Raw genomic sequence first — 27715 nt, forward strand, 5'->3', positions numbered from 1 at the left:
ACCACGTAGCTATTTATTATTAGCATTGTTCTTCCAACGTTTGATTTCTTTTTAATTATAGGAAATGCGTTTTTCTAAGATACATAAACTTTTAGGATTAACTGTATAGCCAATACATCCTTAAGCTAATCCACTTTGAATTGTGTTCACTTAATATTTGTCTCGACTGTATCTACATTAATTTCGATAAACCTACTGTGTTTCTCAGTGTTATCTAATAATATTTCTATAATTATTATTTTGTGACTTATATGGTTTTCAGTCTAAACAAGATATATTTATTTAATAGCAATATGAGATAATAATGGGCGAACTTTTTATAACGTCATCTACTTCAATGGCTCCAATAATGAAATAATTTATTTACGATCAATTATTTAGTGGTGCAGACGTCCGTACCTCAGAATGAAGCGGAACTGCAACTGTACAGGGTGATGCAACGTGCCTCTCTACTGAGCTACTACGACACGCTTCTAGAAATGGGTAAATGAATTTAATCGACTTTTTTTTTAAGAGAAGAACAATAACATTGATATTCTGCTTCGCTTCGCTGTATAATAATTGGAATGTTGAAGATAAATAAAAAACGCAGTGTGACATTAGTCGTGAAATAAATTGCACGCATACGGACAGTTCTATTTTTAGAACTACCGTTTTTTTCACATACATTTTTTACTTGATGTATGTACTTATGAGCAGCAAAAAATCATGACGCACGTCTCTCAATAACAATGACTAATGAATTTTAATTGAAAACCATGGATACGTTTATTACACTCTGAACGTGATACAATTACGTTGATACAATGTGAATTGATGAATCTTGTTTAGGCCAGTAGTGTGAGAGATTTGAAAGAAAAACGTCGAGCTTGAAACGTTCTAAATTATTTTAGGTGGCGACGACGTCCAACAATTATGCGACGCGGGAGAGGAAGAATTTCTTGAAATTATGGCTCTCGTTGGTATGGCGAGCAAACCGCTTCACGTTAGGAGGCTACAAAAAGCTCTTCAGGAATGGATCACGAATCCTTGTAAAGTACCACAATATTAAATTAATTCCTCTTTAAACTTACTTGATTCTCAGTCTATTAAGTGTGATATCAAAGAAATTATCCAAAGTCACTAAGAAATCCAGTCATCAATATTAATTTAATATGAAACAAGAATTGTTGGGAATGGGTTTAAAAAACAAATATTCGGGTTTAAATCTTTAATGAACTCTTATTGAACCTACGCCTTTGGAAGTGACTCGTTCATGAATGGACTTGTCCTAGAGAACAGACTAGAATTAAACAAAAAACACAGAGCCAACGATCCAAAACATCTATGATCAAATTCTTCCTTATTTCTTCTAGAATCTAGAATGTGTACGATGCTCTATCGTCTTTTTATATACAGAGCGAGCTGAACAAATATGAGAAGAGATTAATTTTTTAACTCATTTTTCATTGAAAAGCTAACAAAAATTATTTAAAAAACTAATTTTCGTCCATTTACTTCGGTACGAAAATAATTTTTTTTTAAACATTTGTTTGCAGCACTTTTTCAAACGCCCGTTGTACCGACGACAGCCACATGTAAAACTGCCGCGGGTATAGGATTCCCTTGCGCGAGTCCCAGACCGCAAGTACAAAATCTCCAAGGGTTCACGACGACCTCACAATCGGGGACTCCTACATCTTACGTGTCCCTTACACCGTTGCCCTGTAGAAGCGCCAGCCCCATCGCTTCTGTTACAAGCGTAACTGCGCCTGTCGCCTCTACGACCTTTCGCAAAAGCCCCAGCCCGAATACCCCCCTTCCTTACGCTACTTCTCACAGTCCTGGTATTCTTCAGGTATATTTTCCATTCAAAACATTTTTAAATAAGATAAATGTCCCAATTTCTACTGATTTATTTTTCTATATTTATAAGATATCATGTATAATTATAAATAAATACGCCAGTAAGTACAAATTGAGATTTGAATAGGAACCGGGACATTTATCTTAGCTATTAATAAATAGATTATGGATTACATGAAACAATTGTAAATAGTGCAACAAGTTTTTAATTTCTTTTATTTCTTGTTTTTTTTTTCATAAGTACATTAATACTTGTAGGTAGGAACATGCGAGTCGTCCTGTGGTAGCGCGACAACTCCAAGTCCCAGCGGCGGAGGCGGTGCACCCGCGAGTCCAACGCAACCAACGCCGACGCTTTTACAATCGCAAATACAAAGACTCGCGGAGGCTGCTGAAAGACTGGCCGCTACTATACGTCCCGTTGACCCGAAACCTCATAATGTTAAGAAAAAGATTTGCAAGAATTTAGAGGTACTAGAACTGTGAAGCTTGATTTATTTTTTCATTAACTCTAGATTACGGATTCATTATCAATGATAAATTATAATGTTATAAGTGAACAATAGATTGTAGATATTTAATATGATTATGTATTTGGTTTTGGAATTGTAGATGGTAATGGCTATGCCTGATAGTGATCCGCGTAGAATGGAGGAGATACGCAAATACGCGGCGATTTACGGAAGGTTTGACTGTAAGAGGAAACCGGAGAAACCGTTGACATTACACGAAGTGTCTGTAAACGAGGCCGCTGCGCAAATTTGCAGGTTCGTACCTGCCCTTCTTACTAGAAGAGATGAACTTTTTCCTTTGGCCCGGCGTATTGTGAGAGATTCTGGGTATCATTATTCAAAAAGTCATTAGTAAGTATTCTATAATACATTAATTATATTCCCATAAAAAATTGTCAAAATTAGGCTATTGTTCTGGGCGCTAGAGTGACACTACCTCTTATCCTTCTTACAAAACTATCGTCCATTTATCTTACGTTTTCGGAATTTATCTTCAAACATATCTTCTCTATTAAAATTTATCAACGAAATTTAATTATAATATTCTTTAATAATATTTTTCAAAGAAATAAGGTAGTTTTTAAGTTAACTGAAATACTTCAGCTTGTCCATGTCGAGGCCGCGTGAAAATGGGGAAGAAAACGAAACCGAACGCGCGAAACGGCAAAAGCTCGAGCTCGAGGGTGAGAATGAAGATGCGACGCAGGTTAGCTCACCTCGACGATAAAAATAAGCCACGTACAAGTGATCCCATTTCAGAATTATCCTAAACGTGGGCCGAAGTCAAGAATTTTTTTAACAGACTAAACATGTCAAAGTCAAATTTTATATCTCTTATAAAAGAAAGTTAAGATATTTGAAATAATTCTCTTCATATTATTTATTAAATGAAATAATGAAAGTAACAATAAGAAAATCATACGAACGAATAGAATACTAATGTTTCAAATAATTATTAGAAGACATGATACACGTTTCAAAATCCTTGACAAGATCCAGTAGTTTGAATTCGATTTGGGATCGTTGGCGTATTAATGAGCTACTGCATCAACGCATGAGCGCTAATCACTAACCACCTATGCAACCAGCACGTAAAAGATTGCAACACGTAAACTACCACCACGTTGACATGCACTCGAAGCACACGGCAGAAAAGGTCAAGTATAGCTTCCGCATAACATGCATGGCTTTCCGCTAACCGTTTATTAAATTTCTTTGAAATCATTCATTATTAGAAAAATATGAAGACCTCTACTACACGTAGAACATAACTATTTTTGTACATAATCAAAGTATTTAATTTATAATTTCAAATTTAAATATACAAAGTGAATTGTCTTTACTGGCCCACTCGTTAGGACTTCTATGCTTTGGTCCTGGTGTCCTCACGAGTTGTGCTTACTTCTCATACTAATTATAAGAAAGATAGTACTATAAAATCCAGCTTTCTTCATACTTTCATTTCCTATCACGTTACGCTTGTCATTTGTACTGTCTGTAGCTATTAACTGTTTTAGGAGGAGTTGGATCTTCGTTGTCCTGAGATGGATATAAGTAACTCGACAATCAGGAGACACAGATCTTCAAGGTGATTCTTCAACGTTTGTTTATATTTTTAATAATACATTCATTTCGTTCGACTATAAGTATACATATAATAAATGATTGTCATGTTTGAGAATGAATCGTTTTACAAGTTCATGTCGATGTTCAGACGTTCGCATTGTTTTAGTCCAGTTTGGAGGAAGAAGAATAACAATGGTATGTTCAGTGCGAGTATCGAAGAGATTAGCGACTCCGACAGTCAGCTCTCGTTCTCAAACGAAGAGTCTTCGTCGATACATGTAAGCCAAACGATCCTATAATTACTTACATATCGACGCCTCTTATTCATATAATTCTAACTCGCACAACAGTACAGCTATCCAAAATAATTCCCGACTCACTTAACATGCGCGTGAAATATAAATCTATTCTATAAAATCCTCAATCTTAAACTTTGAACGAAGCTTCAAATTTCAAATGACCTCGGAAAGAATCGGAATCTCGAGCTTTGAACGAAGCTTCAAATTTCAAATGACCTCGGAAAGAATCGGAATCTCGAGTTGGATCTTAAATTGATACACTATTTTAGATTCAATTCATATAGCTTACATACTCAAGTTAGAGCTGTAATGTACTCACGTATGAGCGTCGATATGTTCTACAATAATTTTGTATCAAACGTTTTTTCTCGAATTCTATTCTTTATAGGACACTAACGAAGTTGAAACGGATAATCCAGACAAAGAGAGCGATTTCAATCTTAAGGTATTTTTCTATTTTATTCTTATGAAGATAAATAGATTCCATGTAAACACGTATTTATTTCTGGATGTGCGTGTTTTATATAATTTAAAACAGGTAATAGCGTCGCGTGGAGACAATATAATCGCAGTAGCGAATCCTGCGCTAATGGAGTGTAATCATCCCATTAAAGAAGAACCGACGGACGAAAAACCAACGCTGTGATATTGTTTACAAACAAATTCTATTATCGTACTTACAACATTCCTAAAATCGTATTTCAATTTTTGTAGAGAGATTAACATTATCATTATTTGCAATTTGACCACTGTCATGTAGCGAATGTCCCAATTTCTATTCACGTCATAATTTCTACTCGTTGGCACCTTTACCTATAATTTTATCTCAAAATCATAGACAAATAAGCCAGTATGTAAAAATTCGAACGTGAACAGAAATTGGGACATTCACCTTAACTTTTTCGTATTTAGTAAATTTTATACTGGTTGTTGCTGTGCGACTTGTAAAAGATTCTTTATAAAAAAGTTCGTGCAAAGAATGAACACTGCGTAAAACGAATATACATTTGACACTCCATGGTTTCAATAAATTTTCGATATACTCGTTATATTTTAAGTTACAAAACTTCTCCTGTAAATAAAAATACAATTGATTCAAAGCGTAAAATTCATACGTCGATTAACGTATGTACGTTTGCGCGTATTGTATAACATTAAAAAGCGGATTTGTAAATATATAAAATAATAGAAATTTTTTATCTGATCGTATTGTATTTTCAAAGTAATTTACACGTTATCATTCGATTTAATGTAAAATGAATAAATGCATATGAACAAACGGTTCTTTGATTATTTTCAAATAATATATCTCATACATTACATATGATAGAGCGATTCTGTTTCCAGATTCGTGTTTAAGACGAGAAACTTTATAAATATCACATGATGGATATTGCAGAATTTTTTTTATATTGGATAGTGTAATTTTACCGAAATTAACTTTCAATCAGAGATTTATCTTTATGAAAATCATTGTCAAACTTTAATTGTTCACAGCTATGTTAATATTGATCCAAATGGGATTATCTTTAGTTCTAATTAAAGCTTGAACTCTCTACTTTAAATGATTCCCTGTGACGAATTTTGATAAACCGATTCCTAGGGGTTGGAAATTAAATTTAGATTAATAACACTTATGATTTATGTGATCTACATATACTAGATCATTGCCATGTAATACCAGAGAGAAATTGAGAGTCCCCACCAGGGATCTCAGAATTTATCTCTCTGCCGGAAAGTGGGGACGATGCGACCATGATGGGGACTGGTACTTGATGGGGGTATATTAGGCATGGACAGCGAAGGCGAATGAGAAGAATAGTAGTGGGGATCGAAATATGGGCGAAAAAGAGGAGAAGCGAGCCGTGCGGGATAAATTCTGAGATCTCTGGTCCCCAGAGTCCCCACTGGCCACATGGCATCGCGAGGACAATCGAAATCGAGCCATCGAGCCAATTTGCTGGTAGAAGTAGAAGGGATATGGGATATGATGGGATTTTCTGGCAGCCCTGTCTATATACCAGTAGATATATAACGAAGAAAAGTCGTTTGTACGAGTGATAGTTCGACTGGATCGACAAGTTCGATGAAATATATTATTCTCTCCAGTTTATGGTCTTACATTAGTACTATTTATTATGTAGTATTTGTGCATATTATAGGTTATGTTTTCTCGCAAACGCGGTGCACGTGTCGAGAGTTGACGTTCGTAGTTGATTCAATCTAGATTTGTCTATGCGTAACAATGGCTTTGAAAACAAGAAAGCAAACATTGGCTGATAAAATAAATTCGCTGGTGACCACAACGCCGGCTACGTTCAATTCCGATGACGAGGCTGAGGACACGACAGCGAAAGTAGTCGACCACTATGAAGAGAGTGACGATTCTGACGATCATTTTCAAGCTTCAGAAATTCGTAGACGAAATATAGATCTCTTGGATCAAGTAGACAAAAGGTGAATATTTAATCTTCCATCTGCAATTTAATTTGCACTAATTTAATTTGCATTCAGAATGCTTCAGAAATAGTGTATCTTCTTCCATTAGCTATGCTTAATCATTTGCTAAAAGTGGCTTTCAGCAGGCAAATGGAGAGTTAATTCTACTTCATCTAGAATGAATGGAACTTACGTGATGTTACCATTTGTGTTCTAGGTATAAAGGTAAAAAGGTTTCAAGGAAAGATGTGTACGAGAGCGATAACAATGACTCTGATCCAGAAAACCCATCAGAAAGTGATGAAGAAATGGAAAGCATGGAAGAACAAAGTGATGGTGACATGAATGTCAGCGATAATGAACAGGATTTAGAAGATGATGGAAGAATACCGGATAACGACAGTGACGATGATTTAGAAGAAGATGAAGGCAGTGAAAACAGTTCAGAACAAGAGGCAGAGGAATCTGATGTTGAAGATAAAAATGAAACTTCTGTTACGAAACGCGAAAACAATATTCAGACAATGTCACAGATGAATGTCAGAGCAGATATTGAGAAAGGTAACTGTGTCCAAAGTCAACTGAAGCTCTGGGAACACTTATTGGAAGTAAGAATCAAATTGCAGAAGTGTTTAACTGCGAGTAATCAAATGCCTCAGCACGATATTTACGAGGACATGAAAATAGATAAGGAATTTGTAAAAACGACTGATGAAACAAAAAGCAAATTGAAACTGTTATTAAACAACATGCTACAGTTGCAAACTCTTCTTTTAAAACAGTATCCTGAAACGAAGAGTCTTACGAATAAGAGAAAGAGAAAAGCGGAAGAAGATGGTGATGAGGAAGAGGAAAATGTGGACGATCCAATGGATGAAGAAATCCCTTCGGACACGGAAGACGAGGACGAAGTTAAAGACTGTGTTTCAGACAATGATACAGAGAATGTGGATGAGAACATATGTAGGAAAAAATTGAAGCTCAGCAATTATGAAAAGATATTAAGCGATAATCATAATTCGTATGTGGAGTACAGAAATTCTGTTGTACAGAAATGGAACGAGAAGACGAAGATAGCCACTGGTAAATTGAATAAGGGTACCAGCGAAACGGCGTTGAAACAAATTGAATTCGCTTTAAATGACAAAGAGAAGTTACGCAGAAGAAGCCGTTTGAAACGTTCGGAATATAAAATTATTGGCAAACCAGAGCAAGCTGATGACAACGAGGGTAGAAGAATCCAAGAATACGATTCTGAAATTTACGACGACGACGACTTTTATCATCAACTTTTAAGAGATCTAATCGAATACAAATCGTCAGATGTTACTGATCCCATACAGCTAAGCAAGCAGTGGATTCAATTGCAAAACATGAGAAGTAAGATGAAGAGAAAGATAGATACGAGAGCCACAAAAGGTAGAAGAATACGATACAATGTACATAATAAATTAGTGAACTTTATGGCCCCTATCACAGTGGATGACACGTGGACAGATCACGCTAAAGATGAACTGTATAATTCCTTGTTTGGTAAAATTAAACCAACCAACAGAGATGTTGGTCGTTAACAGGAAAATAGTTTATNTTAAGATCTCTTTTAACTATCAGAAATACGTAGTCCATGTAATACATATAAAATTCTTTTATAAATAAATTATGATAACGAGTGGGACATAAGCCAACTCAAATAATTCAAGCTTTAAGTTGTTTCCTTGTAATATAATGAGCCAACAATCGAATATTGAAATATATTGAATGAGCAAGTATCACCTTTAACCACACCAGTCGCTCGACAAAAAGTTAAATGTGAACTGCAATAAAGAGAATTTTCTTGACTTTCCTGAATTTGGTTCATAGCGTAAGACACGAATAATGTAGTAATTGTAAAACTTATACAATCTTGCAATTTATTAAAATTGGAAGTTCAGATTGATTCGAAACGTACAAGTTATATTTTCTTTAACTTCTAAAAATACAAGCGGAATACGAAATACTCATTATGAGGAATAAACAATAAACCTGATTAATCATACACATCAAGGGGTGCGGTAGCGGTCCGAAAGCAAGGAAGGCAAGTTTGAGTATACATATGTACACCCAGCTCATTGTATTTTGACTCCAAATAAACGCAGACAAGTACGCATCGTCGTTAACGACATGTGGCGATGTATGCATGAGTTAGATATGCATATGAGTTCCATATAGCGACGACAGAATTTTTGAAATAAATATACATATTGTAGTATAGCGTATAGCGTTGCAGTGTTTGCCTTTGCACATGTGTAATCTGCGCGTTCCGTTTCCACAAGCTCTCTGTCTGATACGATGTGAAACGTACGCAGTACGTTCAATGGAGTACGGTGGTGCGAGCGCGACCGATTGTTAGTAAAAGCGTCGTTGGAGACGTCGTTGCAATCAGCGATATACAATATTTATGTGTCAATAAAAATTCTAAGAAGACGCAACGTACCTAACGAATCTTTGGCTACCGAGGTCGAACACGTTCATTAAGTAAGTAGCATCACGTACTTTTCAGATGTAGGAACGCCCGCGCGTTTCTCAGGTAACCACAAATTGGATTCGTAGTTCCAATAAATATATCCATTTCAAGCAATTAGACAAATCGGCTCCTGGGAATCGAGATATCAAACTATCGCTGGTCGTTAAACGCATAAGCTATTCTCGCGTATATGCTTTTATATGTTTGTCATTACACATCCCAATAACTTGGTCAATAATTATTGATGTACCTGAAATCATATCGTTAGCTTGTTACTCGCGCGGTTAGGCATGCAAATTAAATATTCCGAATGCTTTTGTCAAAACTATTTATGGATATTTTCTGTTAGGTAGATTTATTTATATAACAATCATAATATCACAAATTATGACATAAATATTGATAAATTTCACTTCAATAATCTAATAGGAAATATGTTTCACATTTTGTGGATATGAAATTGTTAGGATTTTATTCAATTTTATTGCATTATTTGAATATATTGTTTGGAACAATCAGATTTGTATGGATTTCAGATATGAGACGCAAAAGTGAAAGAAATAAAGGGAAAGTGGTGTCTCCAGAGAAAGAAGTTGAAAGACCAACGCGTAAGTCAACGCGAAGACGTGCGAAAAGAACACCTTCCGACTCACCGGAGCAAGAGAATGTCGAGGAGATACCGAAAAAAGAAACTGAGAAGAAGCAGCCTGTAGTAACGCAGAAAAAGGAAGCAATAATAATCGAAAAAACAGAAGAGATTAACGAGAAGGTTCCACCGCCTTCTACCGAGACGGACGTTAAGAACAAGCCACAAGAGGACGAAGAGATCAGCAATACCACAGCAGTATGGAAAGTGTCAAGATCAGACGCATCGCCCGGCGAGATACAAAAATTAAAGTTGTCTAGACAGCGTACGGCGTCAGAAGGATCATCAGATACTTCTTTAACCAGGAAAAAATCGAGCAAGTGGCAGGAAAGTGGTGAGGGAGTTGCAGAGGAGGCTGACTCGGCAGACAAGCAACTGGCTTCTTGTACAAGAACGCTCAGTAGCACTGAACAGCCGAACGATCCCTCCTCTTCATACCCAGGTCAGGACTCCAACGAAGAGGTAAGTGATAGCAAGGAGATCCTGCCCGAAACCACTTCGGCCAACTTGTCTGACGCTAAACCAAACATAGATCAGCATGGTGAATCAAATGAGGCAAATATCTCCAACGAAAACGCTGATAGTGAACCCATTAAGTCGAGTAGTACAACCATGTTGGCTCCTAGTTCGAATGGTAATCAATCGTCCGAAGAGGTAAACGTAATACCAAAAGAAGAAAAGTCTGCGGAAGATACCAGCGAGAAATCAATCGAAGAAGAGCCGTCGTTCAACAAAGACACCAGTGTCGAGAACGCGCAAAGAAACACGAGCAGTGACGAGGATGACGATGAGAATAAGAAAAAGAAAGCTCGTGAAGCGAATTCGTCCTCCGAGTCGAACGATGAGATACGTAACAAGAGTAAAAGAACTACCGGCAGGATACAATCCAGCCGCAGAAAACATCGAACCAAATATCGTGATTCGTCTAATTCCGACACGCCGGATTCCGAGGATGAACCTCCTCTCAAACGAAATCTCGAGATCGATATGTACATGCAAGAAGAGAAAGCAAGCGTAGAGGATTCCCACGAGCAAAAAGAACGGTCCATGTCCCCGAAACAGAGAAACAATTTATTGAACGATGCGGAGATGGAAACAGAACCTAGCGAAGGGAACAAACAAAAGCTGGATAGTCTGACCGATAAAACGGAATATTCTACGTCGGCGACGACTCAGTCGACGACTTACAAACCCGTGAAAGTAAATTTGAAGAGATCATTGTAAGCATCGATTAACGATTCCTTTTATACGGGACATTTCCGAAAATGTGGGCATAACTTGATGAATAGATTCGACATACTAAAATAAGAGACAAAGGTCATATCATCGTATGCCCGATATGATCTGTTTCTGAATTATAGCCGGTTTTGTCTTTCAGTAATTCTTATAACTTTGTTGATTGCTTGCTTTAATTTTTTACAAATAACGTTTCTTATCTCATGCACGAGCTTCTACTCTGCTATGTAAACACTATTAGATGATTTTCGGAGACACCCTGTATACTAATTTATCTTGCTAATTGCTTGTCGTTAAGCAAATACTTTGTTCTAGCTCTTCTAGGATGTTAACAGAAAAGAATGATATAAAAAAAGGAGATGTCGATGCAAACTCAAATAACGAAGCCAGTGTTCCAAACAAGGTTCGTTGTTAGCGGAAAATTCTTTATCTTCCGAATTCAGGGACGTGTTAATTAATTTAGAAATGATGATTTACAGGAAAATCACGATAATACTGAACAAGATTCGAAATGCATGCCGAGAAAACGCCGATGGGGTACTGCATTATCTACCGATACCGCACCCTCGTTCTCTATTTCTACAGATTCGCTCAAAGTAATATTTCCATTTGTTTGCGTCATGGGATTCTAGAATCGTGTAATACGTTTCGTACTTTGTTACAGGCATTGGTGCCGGGAGCAAAGCCATTGTCAATAAACGAAGTCCGTCTTTCGAAAGACGACGACGAAGAAAGGGATCGTTATCGAGTTAGCGAAAAGTGGCACAATTCTAGCGAAGGGGTGAACGAAAACAAATCCGACGAAGAAAGTATCGCGCAGAAAAATGGTGCATCAAAGAAAGGGGACGCGAAAATAGACAATCATATAGGTGAGCAATTCGAAAATACATCTTACTGATTAACAAAATATTTCATTGTTTTCTATAATTGTGGTTTACAGCAGCAAGGCGTAAGATATCAATTGTAAAAGAAGCGCCGCACGTGAAATCGCCTAGTCCACCTGCTACGAAACCGACGAATATTCTTTTAATCAAAAACTTGGTTCGCCCTTTCACCTTGAATCAGATTAAAGAGTTGTTGTCGCGTACCGGTACGATCGTCGAGAACGGATTCTGGATGGATAGAATCAAGTCCAAGTGTTTCGTAGAGGTACGTCGAGCTGATAACGAAACGTCTTAAGGCTCGCTGAACAGGCATTCTTTTTTGAAAATAAATTATAATAAAAATGGAAATGTTAATTGGATTCTTTAAGTATGCCAACGAGGATCAGGCGTTCGAGACGCGACAAGCATTACATGGTATATCCTGGCCCGTTTCTAATCCGAAGAGGCTTCACGTCGAATACGCAACCAAAGAAGACATGGCGCGGGAACTGTCGAAAGACCAATCCATTCCAAGAAAAACAGAACCCCTCGTACCGTCCGACTCATGGCAGCAAGACTGGAATCGCGAAGAGAGAACAAATACGAAGGTACATCGAACATGCTTACGGTTTTTAAAGGGCTAGGGTTGTCATCTTATTTTTCTAACATTTTTTTATAATTTGTAATATTTTAATATACATATAGTTTTGGCGGTTTTTGATAGGATCGTACGTACTTGCAACTGTCTACAAGTTCTATAATTCTGAATTCTACCTTATCGCGTCGCTATTAGAGTCTACTCTCACAATCTTGTCATTTTTTTGTTTCTCTGAAAAATATATTTTAATAGGTGATGGTGGTCCGAGAATGGGATTTGGGGAAAGAAGATGGACAACAGCACATAAAGGAGAAAGAACGTGAAAAGAAGGATCACGATAAAAAGAGGCGGCAGAGGAGTCGCAGTCCCACGGCGGAGGCACATCTTCCAGCTCCGGCTCGGAAGTTCAAAAAGAAAGAGGATGAACCACCTCCGGCCAAGCTATTGGACGACCTCTTTAGAAAGACGAAGGCCACGCCGTGCATATATTGGTTACCACTCACAAATGAACAGGTATATTTTAGTTAAAGTTTAATCAATAGAAATGATGTAACCATCTTAAGCTGTATAATTTTACCGTATGTGGTAGCGAAGGTAAATTGTGTGTTTACACAAACAGATTAATCGCGTATATTTATCAAACTTGCAGTTATGACTGTAGCGAGCTTTATGTGTGTAATTATAGGTACAATCAACTCGTGACTGTTACGTGCATTGTGTGGTTAAAAATAGGTTGCATTTGCAGATAGTCGTAAAAGAAGAGATGAGAAGACAACACATGGCGGAACACGCGCGTAGACTAGAAGAAATGAGACGTGCGGAGAGAAACAACAGGGACGGTCGCCGCCGTCGCAGTCCAAGAAAATAGTTCTCTGATATCTACCACTAGCGATAAACGTACCTTTACCTTCCTGAACATTTGAACATCGACCGGTCATGTGTTTAAAAAACGGTCTCACAGATCACGGACAGACGAATCCTTCTTTTTTACTTTAGACGGACATCCCAGACGTGTTCTTTGAAACGTTCGATTTCAAGTTCATTTCTCGACCATCGTACTTGTGCCAGCTACTTTATAATTTTTTCTTAAATATGTGTTAGATTATTTGTTTCACGGAAAGTTATTTTTTTCTCCCCTTTCGTTTCCCATGTTCCTCCTTGTTTGATTTCAATCAATCAACCATTGTTTATTTTCCCGTTCACCGATCGAGAGAGTCTGTACAAATTCGATGCATGACTAAGGAATGTCCCGATCCCTGGTCCCGAGAAATTTCAGCATTAAACCGTACTTCTTACAGGTCGACTTTCACTATCCAACAGCGCGGCGTAACCGTAGCAACGAACACGCGATAGCATTTGCATCGTCTAGGAGAAGCCGCACCGCGTTCTACGACATGGTAGTGCGGTATCGCAGAGCGTAAACTCTGGAAATTGGGAAGATAATTGAACTTAAAAACAAAAAAAATTGTCCACGCATAGTGAAAGAATATCCACGAGAAAAATGTGTGATTCGTGATCGTCGAAAAAGTCCGTTCATTTTGTCATCGAAACGAAACGAAAGAGAATGAATCGAAGGTTGGGTGAACTTCTTGGAAAGTAACAACTGAACGCAAAGCCCGTAATCAGTGACGACAAGAGACAGGTTCAATTGACTGGCGACCCCGAAGTCATCCTATATAATAATAATAAGAAAGAAGTCGCTAAGGAGAATATTCTCCTTGATGCTGATTATTTCTTTTTTCTTTCTGTCGGTAGTGTAGCCAGACTTCCTTGGATTTTGACACGTACTGCTACCACAGATTTGGTAGTGAGATGTAAAGTTGCGGTGTTTCTCGCTTTCGCCGGCAAATGAATTTGCGGTACAGCCAGAAACACGTTTGTACATAAAAAGAAAAGGTATAATATCGCCATGATATATGACATACATATGTAAAATTATCAATAAATGTAAAACACTTTAGGATATTATACGAGAAAAAATATATATCTACCGCTTACTTTGTACGATGTCACACACACGTTTAAAAGATTTTGTTATTCATCCGTAAGAGATAAGATCGGAAAGATTTACAAAATAAAATGAAAGAAGAACGATTAAAATACACGATGCTTTGAACTGAAAAATGTATTTTTTGCTCAACATGATGCGTATTCAAATCGTGGTTCTGGTTTTAAATGTAATTTTCCACCCGCAATGTAAACTAAATGCTTCGATGATAACTATGTAACCGGGAATAACGCGGAGTAACACGACGATTAATTTCGCTAATCTGAGAAACAAATTTGTTTAAGTAAACTTATTCGATCTTTATTTATATTAACATCATTAAACGCTAACGCTTGTAATTGCTCGTTCAATTTACAAAAATCGTGGATTACAGATTGTGTGCATGTCAGCTATTAATACTTCACAGTCACAAAAATACTATGCGGTAGAAAAGAGGAAATAAAGGAATGAAACGTAAATTTCAAGTCAGATGCGTTTAGATTAACTATCAGAAAGTTTGTACACTGTAATATCTTTTCTGCCATTAAACTAATCTTACCGACGTCACCCTTTTCCTCGGAAATGATTTTCTTCAGAACTTCAGCGAAGCAACTCTGTAGATTACACAGCAGTACCTTTTTTTTTATATTTTTTCTCTGTTTTAATTATTGCGATAATCGGAAATAGATACTTCGGAAAAATGGTAGAGAATGGAGAATCTATCGATTTGGATTTCGGTTCTACGGTTCTCCACATATTAGCGTATATGAAAAAAGTTAGTTTGGAGGAACAGTTAACTGGTACGAGACCTGTTATGATTGGCTACAAGAATATAGGAGATAATAGAACTGTAATCCGAAACGATACAGGTAAAGAAATCAATTAAGTTTGGAAATCATTGCAGGAACTAATATATAACTATTTTCAATCTGAAAGAATTTTTGACACTATAAATAATCATTTATCTAAGAATTCTTATTTCACAATATATCTAACATGTTAGTAAAATTTATCCTTTGCGGTCCATCGCATTTCTATGCAGCAGAATAATTCATCTGAATTCTTTATCTTTCAAATAGTTATACTATTTGTTTTTAAAGTGAACAACAAAGTACATTTATGAACTATAAATGTAGCGATTTAAGTGTGGATCACGGGCCGCAACAGATACGTTCTTACGAACGAGGTAAAAAATGTGTATACATTACAATTAAAATTTATAATCCAGGAAACTCGAGATACAGCTGCTTGACGATTACAGGAGAAAAAGTGTTATTTACATCGTCGATTAATACCTTAGGTTTATCGGCTTATTATAGACATACATACGTAGCTAGCAATTATACATTACGTCTGGATAATTCATTTGTAACATGTATACACGTATCTTTATAGTTTTATAGAACTACCTCGTTATCAAAAGAATGCATACAGAAAAGATTTGTTAGCAATGTATTCACTTGCTCACGTGGATGAATACTTCCATTTTCACGCAAGCATTAAAATTAGTAAGCCGATTTAAAAATCCAAAGTTTTATGCACGTATATAATACACTTTGCAAAAATAAATACTTATTTCAAATCAGATTCGATTGTCTTCTATCAAATTAACTTGAACATTTTACGTATTGCGATAAGTAGTCTTCAGAGTACGCGATAAAGAAAATTCTTATTAAAATCTGAGTTAGAAATTCAAGAAACTCTGATGCATGTATAAAGATATATAATGCTTATGCATAAAACAGCTCGATGCTATTAACATTTGCACTTCTTTTTTACAAAATTAATATTGATATCGACTCCGTCATTCATTCTTATTATTATTATTATTATTTACTCATACCACATTCGTTTTCGATTGGCGTCATTTCATGCAGTTCAGTCAACTTTCACGACACTGTAGATTTTCCTCACGAACCAAAAACAGGCGAAGAAACCGATTGACCCTGTTTGATTACATTTACAAATAAATAGAATACAATTATGAAGCATTATACGAAAATTGATCAAAAAGATCCCGGAATGCTTTATTTTTACTTGAAAATGAAGAAATCAGGCTTGGAAGGAATTTAGGAAGTTGCTGAAAAGAAGGCTCATGCGGAAGAATTTTTACTAATTACGACGATGCACTAGTTCACACTCGACAAACTCGCTGAACGAGCTGAGAGGTGTATCAACAAATGCATATCATAAATATTGTGCAAATTGGAAACAGAATTGAGACAAGTGTTTCATAATCGATGGAGATTGCTTTGAGAGGGATCACATCAATATTAAAGAATAGATAAATATTTCTTAAAATAAATACAAATTCCAGGAACTTTTTGATCAAACTTCAATGAATCAACTTTGAATGAGGGAAACAAAGCGTTACCTGTCAAAACGAAGAATAAATAAACCATGATGAAAGTGTAACCGAAGTAGAGGAATGTAGACAAGGCATCTTCTATCTCCAACTTGGTCATGAAAAAGTGAATACAGTAAACTAATAAATAAAGCGCAGTGGATCCAGACGTTAAGAAGCTACGCCACCACCAATGATAGTCCTGGCGAAGAAGAAAGAAACAATTTTCAATAAATCTGTAGACACGATGTAGCTTATCCATATAATAGAGCGATTTTCTTACCTCTGCGCAAAGGTGGAAATAGCAAAGTAAAATCGTCGTTTCGGAACATGTAATCACCAATATAACAAACACCAGAAAGAGAAATCCAAACATGTAATAAACTTGACTTGACCTGAAAGCAATCAGGTAAATTACTTAAAATGAGAGTTAAGGGCAAGGTACTCTAACAAGGGAACACTCTCCGATTTTGACAAAATTTGGCAGAGACATAATTCTTATAAAAATACGTATTAAATATTTTTATAAGAATTATGTCTCTGCCAAATTTTGTCAAAATCGGAGGGTAGCACTTCAGTATTTTTCCTGTAAGAGCGACTAGAAAACGTGCTACTTACCACAATGAATTAAGTATAAAGAATAATTGAATGAATATACATCCAAATGGTAGAACTCCACCCATTATTACTGCAGGTATTGGTTGAGTATAAAAACTTTGTTCCGGTATTTGTCTAGGAATTTGATTTGTTCTGACAGGATGCTCCAAAGCCTAGAATTACATTCATGGGAGTAATGGTTACATGAGACGAGCAATGATTAACAAAAACACTACGTAAGTAATGATAAGAAGTGTAAAAACTTCTCTTTTTACCCTTGGTTTAAATCCGAAATAGGCACCCATGAATGTTAATGGAAAGGACACTCCAAGCCAAAGTGACAACAGGGCGATGAGAGTGCTGAATGGTACAGCCGCCGAACTCTCATTCGCCCAGAATATTAAGTTCATTATAAAGAATAAACTGAATACGATTCTGTAAATGATTCATTAAAATTATCGTTATCATCAGCTTCATAACACATGCAACAAGTTAAAATATATTCGTATGATAAATAATATAGTTATTTATAAAAATAAAAATCTGCAATCTAAATACTTTAAAAGTACAATTCTTTTCTTGCCAATTTAAGGAATCAAAAAACTGGTATTTGGAAAATATCAAATATTTGTTATTACCTCGTATTCTTATTGACTCACTTATAACAGCCTACATTTGTTTTAACGCTCTACTGGATTTAATGACCTCGTTTACCTTGCTTAGATTGATTTATGGTAATTTGTAATTTTATCATGTTACAAACAACCTCTTTTTATCGGTCTTTATCGCTTGATTAGATATACGCCTACAAATAAGTAGATTGCACGCATTACCCGGGACTTAACATAGACGTAAGCAGCACGTTCGATTTCCATTTTTCGCCGCCAAAGCTTTTGTATATTCTAGCGGACGCGTAGCCAGCGGTGGCTCCGAGGCAGACGTACAAGATCATGGCGCAGGTCATCAGAGCGCCTCTGTTCGCGGGAGACAAGAATCCCAAGCAAGCGAACGCTGTGAAAACAAAATTTCACGCTTTCAAACGCCTCTCTAGTTTTATTGGTCTACTGCAAATATTTGAAGATGAAACTTGTACAATAAGTATTTCCATTTGAGAACTCACCAAGTGTTACGAGCGTCATGTAAAAGATCTGAACACCGGAGCCCAGTAGAACAGATAGTAACATTCCCTTTCGGGGTGGTCGGAACACATCGCCGTGTACTAATTTCCAACCGAATTCCTCGTGTGCGTCTTCTCCTGACTCTATCTGGAAAGAAGCCTGCGTTATTGCAACACAGACATACGAACATCAAAGCTTAATGACACAAAATAATACGTAGCGATGGGTCGGGTTGTTGTTAATTAATTAACAAACCTAAACAGCTAGTGTTAGTAAAACGATTTGAACGAAATATGCGTAAAACAACGAAATCAAATAAAGTATTAAATGGACTGTGGATTTAATGTGGACAATATACAGGATGTCCCACGAAACACTCCTGTGGAGAGCCTCCCATTTTAGAAAATGAACTTGACCAGTGTATCCTATTAATTAATAGCATAAAGAAATTGGTTTGCATCAAAAGATGTGGCCCCTTAAATTGTGCAAGTTCCACATAAAAACTTTTGTCTATCTCCCATAACTTAGAAAATTAAGGGTTATCTACTGTTTCGTGGGACAACCAAAGCCTTTGTATAAAGATTGCACTCTATGTATAGAATTAAAAGCTGAGTGCATATTGTAATAATTAAATTAATATGTAAGCTGTATTTTGCACAAAAATCTGCAATCTAGTAATGAACTCAGTGAAACAAGAAGCGTGGACGAAGATACAATTGTCATTTAAATTACCTGATTATATCTCGCGATATCTTTGTGCAGCGTGCGGAGCAGTATCATCGCCACCATCCCAGAAAGGAACAGAACAATTATTAACGAATTCAGAATACTAAACCATTGGATATTCGTGTGTGGCATAGATTCTAAAATATAATCCCATCTGGATGACCATTTGATTGTATTATTTAGCTGAAATTCAAAACACAATTGCTCATCCTCCTTCCTCAAAATCATTTGCACAATAATAATTCTATTACTTACTACATATGTTACAGAATATGTATAAGTGATGTCCAATTTTTCATGAAGCGGTTCGGACGGTATCCTCAATGGCTCTTTGCGTTCGCAATCAGGAGTATTCTCATGCTTTATACTCCGAGGAACCACTTTCACAGCTGTCGCGTCAAGAAAATAATTGTAACAGTTATCTAAAACTAAAAAACCGTATAATAAAAGATCAGTTCTTACAGATTATTCGTCCGCCGTTTTCTTTAAACGTGGACCCCCATTCTTCCTTAGCACCACTGTGGTACGTGATTGTGAGATCCACATGATTGAACAAATAATAATTGTCTGGTTTGATGTATGCGCTCTAAGTAAAAAAAATTCACAAAACTTTTACTGAACTTTACTTCATTAATTCTTCATTTAAAATAAGCGAGGGTTTCAATTTACATTAATACTGCAGCTATCCAGTTGAAACCTTGATTCTCGAGAATAGCATCCCATCGGAAAACCAGTGCTGCAATATTGTCGTTCATCTTCTAATTGATAACACCATGTAACAGGCATGTTATCTACAAAGATTTACGGTATAATACTGACTGTAACATGTATCTTAGCAAAGTTCAATTTGTCATCAGAATATTACCAACTATCCAGTGATGCTGATAATTAAGAGCCATTCCTTTCTTCAGAAAGTCCAGTTTCTCTTCTGACTCTTTGTCTCCTTGTCGATATGATTTTTTACATGCTACCTTGCATTTCTCATCTTTCATAAACGATAACTAAAAATTCATAACACAACTATATGTATTCTATAAAGAAACACAATTGGTGTCAATTTTTGGAGTTCTACCTCGTAACAAGAAGGTCTTATACGTTCTCCAAAAAGAACTTGTCCCAAGTTTTCAACAGGACTCTGACTTTCATCGCCCGCACAAAAATCGAAGCTGAACAAGATCATTATTTATATATCAATTTAAAATGTAAAGAAAGCCATTGGTTCATACGTTCTATAAAAACTTACTGATGGTACTCGTATGGTATCATATACTTTTCAGTATTCAAACGATTTACAAACAACTTGATATTATGCTGTAAGAAATAAACATCATTTATTAAATGGACATTTTTGCATACTTTTTACAAATACTACATGTGTTCTTGCCAATATTTACATTACAGAAGAAGATACATGTGTTTAATATCGAATGTGCGACTGTGTGACTGAAAATGAATGCGGAGATAAGCGGCTCTGCGAACGGCAATCCGAAATTGAAATGCAAATTAAGTACAAAGTATCTCGGCACGTACTAAAATCAGTTTAACGACGTACAATGCACGATCATAATTTTAATTAAATGCTTTCACGATTCAATTAACATTATTAAGCATTGCACGTCACAAAAGGCCACGTCGAGACACGATTTGTAATTACCGAAAATGAGTCGCGAATGAATCCGAGCACCACAAATCAACTATCGAAATTAAACTTTGATCAACGTTCGAGGAGCACATACAACAAACACGTAGAATTCGTATGTGAAACTTGTATAATATACACGGAGCGACATTGACGTAATCATAACCAAGCGGTGATATAAAATGAGAGAAATAACTTTCAACATTACGTACTTTACAGATATCAGAGGAGTCTTCCTTTTTGCAATAATTCACAGGCGCGAGACCCGGCAAATAAAAGGCCGTCCCGCGGTGAATCGTCGATACGAGAAATAACAGACAAAGTAAAATTATTCTCGCCATCCTGTATTGTTTGTCTGTGATTACTAACTACTTGCCTAGCGCAAGTATATGTCAATCGCTATGTAAAAAACATCAGACACTACACTGCCATAATACACGTCATTGATAACAGACGTTAGACACAGATCGGTAACCTTTTCCGCGTGGCAGTTCCGGACTCTTCGTTGCAAGTTGCAAACCCGATTTTCATCGAAACACCAAAATTGAGAAATTGTTCATGTTCCGATACTAAAGATAATTCAAATTGAATCGATCGGTTCATGAATTGCTGTTAATTTATAAAATCAAATATATTATTTTATTTCGAAAAACTTTATTGACATAAAAAATATACTATATATACCACTATATATACCTACTATAGACTACGACTCTACTTATTTATGTTGATTAGCTTTAATGAACGATTCGCGACACTTCCGTACGAAAAATGTTTATAACGATAATTTTAATTCGTTCTTTTCGCTCGCGAACACATTATATAAATTCCTCTAATAAATGTTTATGTTGCACTTTACTTGCGGAAAACTTTCACAAGGTCTACCTCGTTGAAGTTTGAGAGGGAAAATATAAACAAGAACGTTTAAAATACAAAATGCGATTAAAATTTTTGTTCAACAATCGTTACAAAGATAGTAGGCATAAAAATTGTACATCTAAGCTTAAAAAGTACTTAACAATTAATTTACTCACAGGCCATTATACAACACCGTCATTTGATTAGACATTCACGTATTTTTATTAAATAAGAGACCAGCTATAGTCTAAAGGTAAACTTGCGGTTATCACTCCCGTTTTATTTTACAAAAACTGATTCGGATTCGAAACAATACTCGGGAATGTTTTCGCACGCAGATAACATGTTCGTTAATTACTTTTTTGCTACAATCTTTTTTTCGTTTTCCATTTTTTCTACTTGTTAATCCCTGAGTCGCAGACTCTGATACGATTTTATCGCATAAAAAGTATTAATAATAAATGAGATAATCAATTACACGACAGGTAAACGTACAATATTCAGTCTCGTTACACGTTCTTCTAAACACAAGAGTACTGGAAAACAACTTCGTTCGCTCTCGTTACAATTTGTTTAATTCAATGTTATTTATTTTCCGAGCTATCAGGTGAACTTTCAGTCTATCTCGGACGTCTAGCTCGTATTATGCAACAGTAATGCCGACCGTTTGCAGGTAGCTCCTCAAATGGTTTGCGTTTGGTTCCGGGATTTGGTCTAGGATACTCAGCAGTTGTCTCGGTGATAATCTTGCCAGACCTTGTGCCAAATGCAAACGCACATCGCCGATAGCTGTGCGATTCAATACAAACATTTATTAAGATAAGAATATATGTATATAGTATCAAGGGGTAGAGCCACTCTAGCGGAAAAATAGCGTGAGAAACACCTAAAACTATCTACAGCTACCCAGAACGATAGTTACAGGACACTTCGCATCGAAACACGACTCAAATTAAAGGTAGATATCCTAGAAATATGGCTAGACCCTTAGAAAGCAATAACGTTATTATTTATAACGCAATCACGAAGCACTTTTGTATCCCGTCACTTTGGTCGACGCGAAGAAAAATTCTTACGTTTCAAGTTTCATTACAGGAATTCTAATAAAAATCATTTAAATTAAATTTAGAAAGACACTAAATGGGAGAATTGTTTTGGCTAGCTGCATGTATAATAAAGATTTTGTGTTGCGCTCATTACAGGATATTCGGCTACTGATGAGAAACATTTTAATAAGTATTTTTAGAAGTCAAAATAAGGCAAATGTTAAGAATAGAAAATTGCGCCTGAGGCTCCATTTTTTAATTATAAGCGTAATTTTTTATTCTTCATTTTTATTATATTTTAACTTCTAAAATCACCGTTTAAAATTTTTATTACCTGTAGTCCAACACCCTGTACATTCCCATAAAAAATTCTAAAAAAATGGTGGATTGCCCCTTAATTACTTCTTACGAAAATCATTTAGCTACTGATGGTACCTTCCAAAGGATCCTTCGTAGGGTTCTTCGCGCAAAGCAGCTGACTGTATCCGACTTGGTAACCGGGCGCGTCTTCGGGTTCGGGAAAAATAATGCTATCCTCGGGTATCGTAGTCTGATCCTGCGGTAATTCAAAAAATTCTACTAACGTCGCCAACAAACTAGGATAATACGTATTGTACGGCTTTTCAAGCAGCGCCGGACAATCGATCAACAAATTCGACATTCCGACAGCTGTTACTTTTCGCTCGATGTCACCAGACACCTTTTTCAGATCTGCTATTAATACGCGTTCCACGACCATACCAAACATCCTGCAAATAAAATGATAACATATTCACACACACACATGTGTGTATATATCATATTTAATTTGCGATTATTTCTATAACGTTTCTGAACAACCAACTCACCTAGACTGTATTTGATCTACAATTGTAACTAAACTATTTGAACCGTATCTAATGATGTAGTACGCGAAGAACACGATTAGACCCTTTACAAATTTCGTCGTTTTCGACGATGAAAGACGTTGAAAAAGTAATACGAAAATTTGTTTCATGTACGGCTCCAATATATTCCTGAAAATGTTCTCCTATTAGTGGACATGTTAACAAAGAAATTCGTATCAGAAAACTCTACTTACGGTGCAAAATGTTCAATGATACTTTGCAACAATAGGAAACCTTCTTGATCGTTCACTTTGGAAGCAATAAGTTTCTGGAATACACCTAGCAGACCATTCAATTTATCTTGAGCTACTATATGCTGTGCACCGTGACTAATGAACGCTCTTAACAGTCGATTTAACGGATGAATGTTAGCTTGTCGTTCGAATAATACGGATGACAACAGGCAAGGGAACAAGGCCAAATACGCTTCCGGTATTTCCTGAGTTCGTAATTCCAAGAGCAAAGCGAGAATTTGAAAGACGTATGGAAGAAATTCTGTAACGAAATGTATAGATTAAAACACTTGCGATATGATTTTTGAATGAAACATCTTACCTGAAACATCCTGCTGTAAAATCTCTTGGAAAATTGGGAACAAAGTTTCTTCAAACGATGAAACCGCGACTTTGTGCGTTTTACAAACAATTCTAAAATCACATATTTATATACTTAACTCTCGTTACCGATTCGTGCATTTTATTATTCTTACATGAGTCGAAGTACTTACTTAATCGATAAAGCGAACGTTTCGAAGAGGTAATGATTGAAGTTGGGGCGACTTGGATTTTTAGATATAATAGCAAGTTTCTCCGTGAGCTTCGGCAACAGATCTGCTAAAAATGGCACAATTATCTCTTGCAAGGTACCAAAACTTCTCATAACGGCTTTCATCACGTATTCGTTCTCCTCCGAGCCTGGTATGTTTAAACACGCGAATAGTCCTTTCAACAGATCCGCTGTCAACGGTGATAAATCATTTCCTTTCACTCTGCAAACGAACATAATTACGAATATCGTAATAAAATTGTAACTATTTAAGAGGGTAATTAATTTGCTTACAAAGCTAAATTGTCTGGTCCTTTCATTGCAAATATTTTCTCGATCGCACAAGCAGCGTAAGTGTGCACAACTATATTTGAGGCACTTAAGTGTCTGATCAACTGCGGTAAACTGCCAACTATCATTTCCCTCGGTAATACTGATCTGAACGTCATTATAAATTTAATCGCATCAGCTTTCAGCACAGGGAATTCGTTCACTGAAACGTATGACATATTTTAATCTATAGTATTTTTTTGGAAATACTAGGTCAATGGAAAAGTCCATGTCTGATTTTCAGAGGCGGATTGGATATCATCGTATTTCGGCATAGATGTATGTTTCATCATTGTTTTATTATTATATGGAAATTAGCAATAAATATTAATTACAAAAAATCAATCCACCTGCTCGTTAAAAAAAATAGTAAATAGGGATGACTCCATACAAAACTTTTACCATAAAATGTAAAAGATATCTTAAATAATATCTTATTTCAAATCAGGCAAGTACTTTTGCATTGACCCAATATAAAATGCAAGTTTATCTCGTGAATTTTTTATACCGTTTGGTTTAACTAATTCCGGCTCGATATGCTGCATCGCGAATTGCGGCAATGGGACGAGCTCGCTACTCTGTGTGACACCGTGTTTCTGCGTCTGAGCTTTGCTCGCGCTACTGGTGACCAAATAAATAGCAGCGTCTTTGCTCCGCCAATTATCTGCAGGATTCTCGGCATACGTTTGTAACATGACCTAACGATATGTAAATGATTATACGCTTCGGATATTCACCGTGATTATACTGTTTTTATTTGTTTACCTGTATGTAGGCACCAAAAATTTCCATTATCTTCGCTTCAAAATATTTCGAGAGCACTTTGACTAAATCGCAAGCGGCGCGTCTTCTCGTATCGACGTCGCTACCCTCGATATCCCGTCGGATATATTCCTCCGGATTATCCTCAAACAATTCATTATCCGATTCTATCGAGTATCAGCAACATTAATCGCAGATTGGTACACTTGCACGCAATTTAAACGTATCATTGCTAATAATAATTACCTCGGAATTCCATATTAGGTATTATAACTTTCTCGCAGATACTACCTAGAGTAGTTGGATCCTCGAACAAGTGTCTGTATTGAGCACGGTCGGCAACCGTTGCTAAAAATTGCAAAGCGTTTGAAACTAACTGTAAAAAACGAAATACAGCGTGTTATCAGCGCGGTTGTAAGGTCTGCTTGAAATAAGATCTGAATATATTGAATGTACATACTGTATCGTATTTCGGTTGCTGGCCCGTAGACGTCAGTAAATTCCAAACCGCGGTTACGAATTCGGGTAGATACGGTTGAAACTCTTCGTCGTATTTCTGAGCGTAAAGGCCAATATTGTCACAGACCTGTGACTTTAATTGTTCGATTACTCCCGCTTCTTCCTCGTCCTGTACACACGTAAGACGATTGTAATATAGATTATTAAGAGGAAATTAATAATAAAGTTTTGTGTAACAGTACGGTAGACTGCAGGGAAGGAACGTTAGTGTTCAATAAAATATGAAAATTCCTCATCCACGTAGCCATATTATCCTCGAAGAACTCTGGTAAGTCCTGCAAACAAAATATGTACAGTTTCAGAACAGAGTTTTGTTGTAATAAATGTTTTACTTACTTGGTAATTGAGGGAGAAGAACACTTTCGATAGAATTACCAAAGAACTGTAAATAACTTTCAATGCATCAACGTTGTTCGCATGTACTTCCGTTAAATTCATTGTAGCCTACAGGAGAATGAAAAATTGTACTGATGACAAAAAGTAATGTTTAAGGTTCTTCTGACTATACAATGTTCTCAAAAAGTTATATGTTCCAATTACAGTGTATTTTCTACTTTTGCTACATAACTATTCGCCCTAAAAGGTGTATTTTAATTGATATATGATAAAGTAATTATTAAGATCGTTTAACTAGTATCCTCCTCTTATTTTAATTTTACTATTATCTCATTTTCAACTGTTTCAGGGATTTTGCGTATGTCACTCGTGAATTAATTGTGTATTGATAACAATATTTCTTATATCATTCTCTAAATATTATCGACGAAATATATTCCTAGTATAATTAATTATTGTAAAAGAATTTTTAAATCTTGACACTGTTTTGTTTTTAGTTCTTTTTCGATTTAATGCAGCAATGTAGCTACATTTCATTAAATTTCATGAGAACACGTGTTAATTTCAGATTGACATAACTCGGAAACGAGCTTCTTAATTTCCTTCAAATTTTATATGTGACTTTAATAAAGTAATAATTATTTATTTGGAGAATTTTAAACATGTATCACTGTTTCAACTTATAACCAGAACAAGCTTAACTGATAAACTCTCATAATAATATTCTTACAACGAACAACTCTGTTAGCGGCTTCGCAAATCCGTCCAATACAAATTTGATCTCAGTCCACAGGCTTTGACTTTTAAACTCGTATCTGTATCTTCTAAATAGTGAATGCGCAGTATGCAAGACACCATTAATAATATGAAAGTCTCCTGTACCAAATTTCTCAACCATTTGGTCTATAAGCTCTGGCCACTTATTTGGAAAATCATACTTTCCAATGATTGAAACAGCATCAGATAACTGTTTTTGAATGGAGTCTGGAGAATGTAACATTAAATTAACAATTAATTTCTTTATGGTTTCCCTGTCCTGCACGTGAATACGATCTACGGAATCTTCTTCCTAGATAAAAAATGAATTACGTCACAGTCAGTTCAATGAATTGATAGAAGCATGCAACACTTAATGTAAATAATTACCACTTTCCAGTTACGTTTCACATAATTTTTGAATGCAACTGCACCAGCAATTCTGATGGTTATATTGACTTCAGACTTGTCCACGAGATGTAAAAGAAGCAATGGATAATTCTGGTTCACTTCAACTGATTCTAAAAACTTCTCAGCT

The 27715-nt window shown here is 36.1% G+C and overlaps 5 protein-coding genes across 12 annotated transcripts in view; 3 read left to right on the top strand and 2 right to left on the bottom strand.

Annotated features, from left to right (window-relative positions):
* nab (NGFI-A-binding protein homolog) overlaps positions 1 to 5427 on the top strand; it is a 23089-nt gene extending 17662 nt beyond the window's left edge. Inside the window, exons 2-11 of one of the 4 annotated variants that reach the window (XM_018029285.2) lie at positions 382 to 483; positions 894 to 1031; positions 1539 to 1837; positions 2104 to 2316; positions 2458 to 2708; positions 2961 to 3063; positions 3875 to 3945; positions 4090 to 4201; positions 4611 to 4667; positions 4761 to 5427. In XM_018029285.2, the coding sequence (XP_017884774.1) occupies positions 382 to 483; positions 894 to 1031; positions 1539 to 1837; positions 2104 to 2316; positions 2458 to 2708; positions 2961 to 3063; positions 3875 to 3945; positions 4090 to 4201; positions 4611 to 4667; positions 4761 to 4868 (1454 nt within the window). In that variant the 3' untranslated portion in view covers positions 4869 to 5427. Of the gene's footprint in view, positions 1 to 381; positions 484 to 893; positions 1032 to 1538; positions 1838 to 2103; positions 2317 to 2457; positions 2709 to 2960; positions 3064 to 3445; positions 3946 to 4089; positions 4202 to 4610; positions 4668 to 4760 lie in introns of those variants that run through there. The other 3 variants (XM_018029293.2, XR_003389666.1, XM_018029301.2) reach the window with 3 other exon arrangements.
* A 596-nt stretch (positions 5428 to 6023) lies between these two features.
* Positions 6024 to 8242, top strand: Aatf (Apoptosis antagonizing transcription factor). The gene is made up of 2 exons (XM_026816877.1): positions 6024 to 6679; positions 6879 to 8242. The coding sequence occupies exons 1-2, from the start codon at positions 6468 to 6470 to the stop codon at positions 8230 to 8232; spliced, it is 1566 nt and encodes a 521-aa protein (XP_026672678.1). The 5' UTR covers positions 6024 to 6467; the 3' UTR covers positions 8233 to 8242.
* A 732-nt stretch (positions 8243 to 8974) lies between these two features.
* Positions 8975 to 15061, top strand: Acn (apoptotic chromatin condensation inducer acinus). 4 transcript variants are annotated; one of them, XM_018030659.2, is made up of 10 exons: positions 8975 to 9175; positions 9701 to 11030; positions 11362 to 11449; positions 11526 to 11642; positions 11711 to 11915; positions 11987 to 12195; positions 12299 to 12517; positions 12760 to 13020; positions 13253 to 13404; positions 13806 to 15061. In XM_018030659.2, exons 2-9 carry the CDS (start codon positions 9703 to 9705, stop codon positions 13373 to 13375), a joined length of 2550 nt encoding a protein of 849 aa, XP_017886148.1. In that variant the 5' UTR covers positions 8975 to 9175; positions 9701 to 9702; the 3' UTR covers positions 13376 to 13404; positions 13806 to 15061. The 4 variants fall into 4 exon arrangements, with proteins under 4 accessions (XP_017886148.1, XP_017886138.1, XP_017886156.1 ...); XM_018030649.2 differs by having other exon boundaries at positions 13253 to 15061; XM_018030667.2 differs by having other exon boundaries at positions 11990 to 12195; positions 13253 to 15061.
* A 328-nt stretch (positions 15062 to 15389) lies between these two features.
* On the bottom strand, positions 15390 to 21403 carry TM9SF2 (transmembrane 9 superfamily protein member 2). Of its 2 annotated transcripts, none has more exons than XM_018030680.2 (15): positions 21131 to 21403; positions 20523 to 20590; positions 20352 to 20445; positions 20145 to 20280; positions 19949 to 20070; positions 19742 to 19865; positions 19535 to 19668; positions 19286 to 19462; positions 18556 to 18712; positions 18269 to 18446; positions 17711 to 17870; positions 17457 to 17608; positions 17122 to 17233; positions 16869 to 17040; positions 15390 to 16440 (listed from the first exon to the last, which is right to left on the bottom strand). In XM_018030680.2, the coding sequence occupies exons 1-15, from the start codon at positions 21257 to 21259 to the stop codon at positions 16373 to 16375; spliced, it is 1983 nt and encodes a 660-aa protein (XP_017886169.1). In that variant the 5' UTR covers positions 21260 to 21403; the 3' UTR covers positions 15390 to 16372. The 2 variants fall into 2 exon arrangements, with proteins under 2 accessions (XP_017886169.1, XP_017886178.1); XM_018030689.2 differs by having other exon boundaries at positions 18556 to 18700; positions 21131 to 21401.
* A 438-nt stretch (positions 21404 to 21841) lies between these two features.
* Cse1 (chromosome segregation 1) overlaps positions 21842 to 27715 on the bottom strand; it is a 7415-nt gene continuing 1541 nt past the window's right edge. Inside the window, exons 2-16 of the mRNA XM_018031350.2 lie at positions 27568 to 27713; positions 27152 to 27490; positions 26422 to 26529; positions 26268 to 26360; positions 26027 to 26194; positions 25813 to 25942; positions 25570 to 25733; positions 25313 to 25502; positions 24769 to 24967; positions 24437 to 24697; positions 24265 to 24356; positions 23904 to 24204; positions 23671 to 23838; positions 23258 to 23571; positions 21842 to 22565 (exon numbers count right to left, since the gene is read on the bottom strand). Coding sequence (XP_017886839.1) covers positions 22420 to 22565; positions 23258 to 23571; positions 23671 to 23838; positions 23904 to 24204; positions 24265 to 24356; positions 24437 to 24697; positions 24769 to 24967; positions 25313 to 25502; positions 25570 to 25733; positions 25813 to 25942; positions 26027 to 26194; positions 26268 to 26360; positions 26422 to 26529; positions 27152 to 27490; positions 27568 to 27713 — 2819 coding nt within the window. The 3' untranslated portion in view covers positions 21842 to 22419. The remainder of the gene's footprint in view (positions 22566 to 23257; positions 23572 to 23670; positions 23839 to 23903; positions 24205 to 24264; positions 24357 to 24436; positions 24698 to 24768; positions 24968 to 25312; positions 25503 to 25569; positions 25734 to 25812; positions 25943 to 26026; positions 26195 to 26267; positions 26361 to 26421; positions 26530 to 27151; positions 27491 to 27567; positions 27714 to 27715) is intronic.

Source organism: Ceratina calcarata, unplaced genomic scaffold (genome assembly GCF_001652005.2).
Source record: "Ceratina calcarata isolate Rehan_Ccalc_2016 unplaced genomic scaffold, ASM165200v1 scaffold127.2, whole genome shotgun sequence".
Classification (NCBI taxonomy): Eukaryota; Metazoa; Arthropoda; class Insecta; order Hymenoptera; family Apidae; genus Ceratina; species Ceratina calcarata.